Source organism: Corapipo altera, unplaced genomic scaffold (genome assembly GCF_003945725.1).
Source record: "Corapipo altera isolate COAL_440 unplaced genomic scaffold, ASM394572v1 61057, whole genome shotgun sequence".
Lineage (NCBI taxonomy): Eukaryota > Metazoa > Chordata > Aves > Passeriformes > Pipridae > Corapipo > Corapipo altera.
This window is the reverse complement of record NW_020885010.1, coordinates 63643-72265: the sequence shown is the minus strand read 5'-3', so window position 1 is coordinate 72265 and position 8623 is coordinate 63643. Positions and strand designations below refer to the sequence as shown.

The window sequence follows — 8623 nt, the reverse complement described above, 5'->3', positions numbered from 1 at the left end:
TTTTTGTTGGTTTTTTTACATATGGAATATTGGTTCTAATATAAAAAACCATGTCGTTTAAAAGGCTCCAATTTGCACATCAGTATTTTAGTGCAGTAGGGACAATGGCATATATTTGATAGGGAATATGTTTTTTGTTGCATTTTTACTAAAATAAATTTGGTATTAGATTTAGAGCTATGCTGTAATTGGTTTGAGGTAGAATATTCCATGCACATGATAAAGATTTTTTTGACCAGTGAGTGCTCATCATGTGAATCCAGAATAAGTTGTTAATGTTTATCCATCAGTTGGTGGACGAGTGAGTCAAGAATTAAATTATACATGGTAGAAGATTGGCGAAGAGGCCATGTTTAACCCTCAGCTCATGATTCAGACTCCACATGAAGATGGTGCCAATATACTAACAATAGAAGCACTCAGACAGCACCTTGACTCTGCACTTCAGGTCAACAGAGTAGATGTTTATATGTACAACAGGTAAGAAGAAAATCAAAACTTTTCTTGATCATCTGTAACATGAAGTGGACAAATATTTCTCTGCATATACTTTTAATGGATAGCACTTCCATTAGAACTGTTTTGATGTCACTAGTTACTGATGCTTCAAATTGTGTCATGATAGCAGTGACCAGTTGACATTTTAACAAATAAAATGGTGTAAGAGGTATTGCATGAGATTCTGAAAATGTACCCTTATGAGCAGAGCTACAGTGTCCAGCATTTTTCTTGGTAAAGAAGTGGTAACTGTGCTCTTAAAAATGTGACTTTATTGATGGGATTTCTAACAATTAAAAGCCTTCCAGTAATTCAGGCTTAAAGGGAAAATGAAAATGGAAGAGAAATGCCAGTGGGTGGAATTGCTGGGCTATTTAATAACATAGTAATAATAACATTTCAACCTGTACCTCAGGAAGTCCCCCATCATCCCCACATCACCATTGGCCAATCAGTGCTCAAATCAGTCCAACAGTTTAATTACCTTGGTAGCCTCATCTCCTCAGATGGTAAGATCGACGGAGAGATAGACAACAGGTTAGCTAAGGCATACAGTGCTTTTGGAAAACTCCACGAAAGAGTATGGCCTAATAAACACTTGAAGAAAAGCACCAAGATCAGTGTTTACAAAGCCATAGTGTTGTCTACTCTCTTATATGGTTCCGAATCATGGGTCATCTACCGCCACCACCTGCGTGTCCTAGAACACTTCCATCAACGCTGTCTCCGTACAATCCTTAACATCCGCTGGTCAGATTATGTGACCAATACATCTGTACTAGAGCAAGCAGCTGTCACAAGTATTGAGGCCATGTTACTGAGAACGCAGTTGTGATGGGCAGGGCACGTCTCAAGGATGAAGGACCACCGCCTCCCGAAGATCCTGCTCTATGGTGAACTTGCCACTGGCTGCCGCATGAGAGGAGCCCCAAAGAAAAGATACAAGGACTCCCTGAAACAACATCTCAGCCTTGGCCATATTGATCACCATAACTGGTCTACTCTGACCTCAAATCGGGAGGCCTGGAGACATGCCATCTATAACGCAGTTGTCTCCTTCGAGAACACACACAGGATCACTCTCGAGGAAAAAAGGCAACGCAGAAAGAACCGTGTCTTGCAGAATACACCATCTAAGGAGTCTTTCTGCTGTGCCTTTTGCAATCGGATATGTCTGTCATGTATTGGCCTCATAAGCCACCAGCGTGCCTGTAGCAAATGTGGATAGTGCCTTCCCAAATCTTCGTTCGCGAAGCCTAGCCATGAATAATAACATTATAATAATCTAATGATTTCTTTTCTTCTACATGCATGAGTCAGAGCTAGTCTGAGCCTGAAGCTGACCTCTCTCTTGTGTTGCCAAGTGCTATCTTAATTCACAAGTGAGCATACCTACATTGAATAAAATTTGTCTTTTCTCAGTGATTCACTACTTGAGGCCATCATGTCTATATAAATAATAATTTTAATGTATATTACTGTAGTGAGTTGACCTTGGCTGGATGCCAGGTGCCCACCAAGTTACTCTATCACTCTCCCTTCCAACTAGACAGGGGAGAGAAAAGAAGATGGAAAATGACTCGTAGGTTGAGATAAGGCAGTTTACTAAAGCAAAGTGAAAGTTTGTGCACGCACAAGTGAAGAAGAAAATAACAAGGTTTATTCCCTACTTCCCATTAGCAAGCAGTGTTTGACTACTTCCTGGGAAGCAGGGCTTCAGCACATGGAGCGGTTGCTCCAGAAGGCAAACATTGCAAACAACAAATGTCCCCCCCTTTCTCCTCCTTTCCTTAGCTTTTATATCTGAGTTGATGTCACATTGTATGGAATATCCCTTTGGGTCATCTGGTCTGGTTGTGTCCCCTCCCAGGATCTTGCCCTTGCAGGAGAGGAGGAAGGAATGCTGAGAGACAGAGTTGATGCTGTGCCAGCACTGCTCAGCAGTAACCAAAACACTGATGTGTTCTCACCACCTTTCTAGCTACCAATGCAGAGCACAGCTCTGTGAGGGCTGCTATGGGGAAATGAACTCCATCTCAGCCACACCCAATAGTTACATTTTAAAAATAACTTTTCAGTAATTGTTAAAGAAAAAAACTTGTTCTTTATATTCATTACAGAAAATGGAAATTGGAACACTTATGTTATAAATCAGGAGAACTCATCACAGAAGCAGGGTATATGGACCAGGTAGGCATAACAGGCATTTGATTATAAACAATTTATATTTTCATGATTCAGCTTGTGTTGTTTAGATTATATTGTAGTCTAATTGTGGTTTTTTCCCTTTTTTGACTTTGACAGACCATAGAATATCTTTATCCTTGTTTAATCATCACTCCTTTGGACTGCTTCTGGGAGGGAGCAAAGCTACAGTCAGGAACTGCCTATCTATTGTAAGCATGCTGTTTTTATAACTTTCCAGTTAATAGTTTTAATAGCAAAATGATGCATGATTTTGAGATGTATCCCAGTGCTTATTCAGATTCTGGTTTAACCAAAAAATAATAAATAAAAATAATAAAAAAAAAATTGTTGTGTCTTTGTAGAAAATGTGCATGGATGTTTTTTAATTGAGCAAAGATTTTTCTGTTTCTAAAAGATGATTTGTATGCATCAACTTAAGTCCTGTGTCATTACTTTTCTCGTTCTGCTAGCATGCAAAAGAAAATATAAAGTCTGAATTCAAGCTTTTTTAATTGTATGCTTTTTGGGAAATAAACTTTTTCCTTTCCTTCTTTTTTTTTCCTTCACCCCCAAACTAAAAAAATATTAGCTGGGAATTAATATTTTTCTAAGAAAATGTAGGTCTCTTAGGTAAATACTGAAGTCTTCCTAAGGAATAAAACTCAAATCGTTTGCTTATGAGATCATTAAAGAAATAAAATATATCTTTTATGGGTGGTTTCTTATCAAGTGTGATACTGTATGTCCTGGATTGTTCAGAGAGTTAATTGTTAATATGTGCAGGCATTTATTTACAAAAGACTTAACATTTGAGTTATGGTTTCTGACCTGGTTTGCATGTCTCTGTGAAAGCAATTTGCAACGTTTAGTGTACAGTTTTAGATGGGGAAATAAGGGGGGGTTGCATTTTCTGGTTGGGAGATTTCAAATAAAGAATTAAGCCTGTTTAAGCAAATACAGTGTGGTTTGAATCACAGAATAAGGCAACCAAAAGCCTTTGTAGTCTGTTAACATCACAAATTCAAAAGTGGAGGGTGGGAGATGTGACATTGATGACAGCCATGGTAGCAGGAAAGCTTGATGGTTGATAGTCAAGCAGCCAGGGCATTTGCAGGAGCACAGAATTGTTATAGATAAACAAAGACCAGCTATATTGATTGATTACATTTGCAAGATGATTATTAGACCAGCAAAAAGTAATCTGATACTATGTGAAAGGATTTTGTTCTTCAGCTTCCTCCCTTCTTCCCCTCTCCTCTCTCTCCAAATTCTTTGAAGCAGCAGTTGGTTGCTTTTTTGTTATTTAGGTGCTTGATGGTTTGTTTTACTTGGTTTGTAAATGAATTTTTTTTTAACATGTGAATATTCCCTTTCGTACAGTAAATTGGTATGTAAGTATTGATATTTTTGTTAAAATCACCACAGGGCCTACAAGAAAAGTATGCATAAACAAATATAATTAAAACATACATTTCATTTTATGAAACAACCTTACCAGAAAAGGTTATAGTTTGTAACAGAAAACAACTTCAACATTTGCAAAAATACAAATTAAAAAATTATGTTTCAGTACTTATTTTGTCTTTTTTTTTGTCATTCTCCCTTGATTTCTTTAACAGAGGGAAACCTCCTTTTCAGTGGATCAACTTTGACCCCTTAGAATTCTTAGAAAAGTTAAAAAAAATAAATTACCAAGTGGAGAGCTGGGAAGAAATGCTGAAAAAAGCAGAGGTTGGTCATGGTTATATGGATCAACCTTGTCTGAATCCTGCTGATCCCGATTGTCCAATCACAGCTCCCAACAAAAATTTCACCAAAGTAAGTTTGCTTACCTGTGTGCCAATCTTTTCAAGGGAGGCTCTGTATGTGTGGTGAGAGAAAAGGGTATCATTCCCTTCCAAGTAATATATATTTTTTGTTCTTCAGTGATTTCATTATTTGGTTCCTATTAGATAATTAACCCAGGGTAACTAACTTTCCCTCATCCTGTGATGCAATATTAATCACACATATTTAGAGTGAAATTACAGTTCTCAGCTACTGGATAGGTGTGGCAATGTGTTGACATATAATTTCAGCAAGCAATGTGCCTCAGGTAGACACAGTTACTCCTGGAATATGGTTGCTGCTGTACACTGACACTGTGCAGCAAGGCCTTCCTTCAAGTAGGGTCAGTTTTGTTGACCCAACTTGATATATCCCTTTCTCAGTCACTTTGGCTTTGGAGAAGTTGCTATGTGGTGAACAAGTATCAGGTTAGTTTGTCTACTCCCATTTGTTGATCACATTTCTCTGTGTAGACTTCCTAGATGATCTTCCATATCTGTTATTTCAGTAAACTAGGTGTTGACTTAGGATTTATCTGAAGTTATGCAACTGATGAATTGCTTCTTTAAAACTTTTTTCTAGCCTCTTGATGTGGCTCTTGTTTTGAGTGGTGGATGCTATGGACTGTCGAGAAAATACATGCATTGGCAGGAGGAATTGATTATAGGTGGTACAGTCAAGAATAGTTCTGGTAAGCTTGTCAGGTAAGCAAACAAATGTTTACATAAGAATTTTTAATTTTTCTTTGTTAGAATTTGGGGTTTTTTTGGCAGGGGGCCATATCATGCAAAATCAACTGTCTTTCACAATCTGTGAATGATGTGTATTGTAACCTAAAGAGATAGCAGAGAAAAAAAACTCTAGGCAAATTTAGTGTATAAGATAAAAAGAGTGGGTCCTTTAATCAGGCTTGCAGGCCCAGGGGAATACACATGACACGTGCACCCAGACAGTGGCTCTATGATTTTATAATAAGGTCCATCCAATCCCAAAACTATCCACCCCCCAGTTCTGCCCAGTTCTGCCCAGTTCTGCCCCCCGACAAACTCCTTTGGGAATTTGGTCTGGGGTCTTTGGGACCCCTTCTTCCTCATCTTCATCTTCTTCACAGTACGTACGGTCCTTGGAGCCCCTCCAAAGTTCTGGTAATGTGCCCACTTATTTGTCTTTTATCAAAAATCAAAAATCTCCATTGAACTGTTTGTTTAAGGTCAATATAGAGAAAAGTATATTCTTTATGTCACTGGATCTTGAATACGTTTTCTGACAGACAAAATTCATTCATTCATGGCTGGGCTTCGCAAACGAAGATTTGAGAAGGCTTTATCCACGTTTGTTACAGGCACGTTGGTGACTTATGAGGCCAATACGTGACAGACATATCCGATTGCAGAAGGCACAACAGAAAGACTCCTTAGATGGTGCATTCCGCAAGACACGGTTCTTTCTGCGTTGCCTTTTCTCCTTGAGAGTGATCCTGCGTGTGTTCTCAAAGGCATCCGCAGCATTATAGATGGCATGTCTCCAGGCCTCCCGATTTGAGGCCAGAGTAGACCAGTTATGGTGATCAATATGGCCAAGGCTGAGATGTTGTTTCAGGGAGTCCTTGTATCTTTTCTTCGGGGCTCCTCTCATGCGGCAGTCAGTGGCAAGTTCACCATAAAGCAAGATCTTCGGGAGGCGGTGGTCCTTCATCCTGGAGATGTGCCCTGCCCATCGCAGCTGCGTTCTCATCAGCATGGCCTCTATACTTGTGACTGCTGCTTGCTCAAGAACAGATGTATTGGTCACATAATCTGCAGAATCTGTGGAATGGTTTTCAAGCCTAGTTTGAAGGTTTGCCTGGAATCTCTCTCTTACTGTGGCTGATTGGAGATTGTTAACTTGGAGTCTTCTCCTTGGGATGTTGCCCATTTTAGGTTTGAATTTAAGATTGAAATTGAGTTTGCAGTGCACAAGCTGATGGTCTGTTTGGCATTCCGCGCTGGGCATCACGCGGGTATGGAGGACATCGCGGACATCTCTCCGTCGCATCAGGACATAATCAATGAGGTGCCAGTGCTTAGATCTGGGGTGCATCCAGGTAGTCTTCAGACTATCTTTCTGTTGAAAGATAGTATTAGTGATGGTGAGCTGTTGCTCTGCACAGAATTCTAGCAGGAGTCGACCATTATCATTGCAGTTTCCAACACCATGCTTGCCTAATATTCCTTTCCAGGCATCAAAATTCTTACCTACTCTGGCGTTGAAATCACCAAGGATAATGATCTTATCATCTGCAGGCACCTTTTGGGTAAGGTGGCGCAGGTCAGCATAAAATTTATCCTTTTCGGCAGGGCCAGTTTGGAGAGTTAGGGCATATATACTAAAGAGGACAAGGTGTTGATTGTTGTGTAGTGGAAGGCGTAGGGAGATAATGCGGTCAGAGTGACCTGTTGGCAGATTTTCGAGTTTGGGAAGAATAGAGTTTTTGATCATGAAGCCGACACCTGAGAGATGTTTTTCAGTTCTGGGCTTACCTGACCAAAAGAGTGTATAACCGGCACCATGTTCTCTGAGGTTTCCTTCCTCGTGAAGGCGAACTTCACTGAGAGCAGCAATGTCGATGTTGAGACGAACCAGTTCATAGGCAATTAGGGCAGAATGCCGCTCAGGACGTCCACTATCCGCAGAATCGAGCATGGTTCTGATGTTCCAACATGCTAGAGTTAATTTAGGTACACCTTTGGAGGCAGGTGCATGCCTTTGTCTTTTGATCTTTGTGCGACCGCATTGGAAGAAGATGCCCGTTGGTCTGCGGTTAACCAACTGGGTGAAAGTGGAGATGAGCTTTGTTTAGGTCACCTTTTCTAGGCCCCTCTCCGAGTGGAGCAAGCAGTGCTGTCCTTGAAAAGGCTGCTTGGTCGTTCAGGGTGCTGCCCCAAGAGACTGTCATCTCCGGTCAGTCTCAAATGACCAATATCCTGAACCGCCTGCATGCAGAGTTGAGTCTGTGGCTTCCAGTGCACCTTTCACCTGCCGTTTCAACCCTCGTCCGTCGCTACAGGACTTTTTGCATGTGGGTAAAGCCTTCAAGCCTGAGCAATGGATTTTTAGGTGAGATGCAGTATGCGCGGAACTGAACCCACTCTTTAATCCTGAGGTTCATCTGCCAGGGCCGAGTGAGCTTGGACGGTGGCAGCGAGATCCTCAGGACGTAGGTTTGATTAGTGACCTTCTCTTAGATGGATGGCCTTACAGGGCTAAGTGAGCTCCATCTGCCCGGGTTTGAGATTAGAGTTGTCCTTCTCTTAGGATGACTGCGAGAAGGCTAGTGAGCTCATCCTGCCCATAGATTTATTTATTGTATCCAACCCTGCTGTTTTGACCTGTCTGGCATGGGCGACCCTACCGAAGGCATGTACCATCGCCAGCATAGCTCGCAACCACACAGGGATACACAGGTTACGTTCCTGTTAGAATGGTTTGGGCAAGTCTTTAATTTCCTGCTTTACTATCACCTATTTATATACAATCATAAGGAGATACCCAAGGAACAGTCCTTTGTCCTGCCCACCCTTTCAGGATGTAACAGAGTAAAGCAAACTTATCCGGAACATGCTGAACCTGGGCAGTAGCAGCAGATGAGCCAAAACCAAACAGACAAACAAACTGACCAACCATTCTGGCCCTTGTACCCATCCAAGGCTGAGGTGCTTTTCAAGTCCCCAGCTTGGCTGGGACCCCCATCACTCTAAAGGAACCCCACTATTCTCCCGGACCATGTCCTTTCTCCACTGTGTTACCAAGTATCTGCAGGTGCTTTCCCCCCCGTCAATCAGAAGACCCCCATGGCCCGCTCGATACCCCTCCCCTCTCTTCCCCACCCTCTTCCCCTGTACCACCCCTCCCCCTTCCCCCCCAGACCTGAAACGGCAAACCTCTGTGTGCTCCGAAGCTGCTCTATCCTCCTCCATGGGTGTGTAGCAACTGCTGGCAAAGCACCCCACTTTCTCTCTCCCCTCTCCTGCTGCGACTGCACCTTGGGACTAAACCTCACTTCCCTCGGCACGTAGGGGGGACCCCGGACCAGCCCGGGAGCCAAATCCCGCACTTAGCCCGCCCCCCCCCC

At 42.1% G+C, this 8623-nt stretch overlaps 1 protein-coding gene across 1 annotated transcript in view; it reads left to right on the top strand.

The window, feature by feature from the left end:
• Window positions 1–334: 334 nt before the first annotated feature.
• LOC113958853 (protein patched homolog 1-like) overlaps window positions 335–8623 on the top strand; it is a gene marked incomplete at its 3' end in the record, with an annotated part of 65604 nt that continues 57315 nt past the window's right edge. Inside the window, 5 exon segments of the mRNA XM_027667436.1 lie at window positions 335–480; window positions 2619–2688; window positions 2803–2894; window positions 4305–4503; window positions 5095–5216. Of these exon segments, the coding sequence (XP_027523237.1) occupies window positions 350–480; window positions 2619–2688; window positions 2803–2894; window positions 4305–4503; window positions 5095–5216 (614 nt within the window).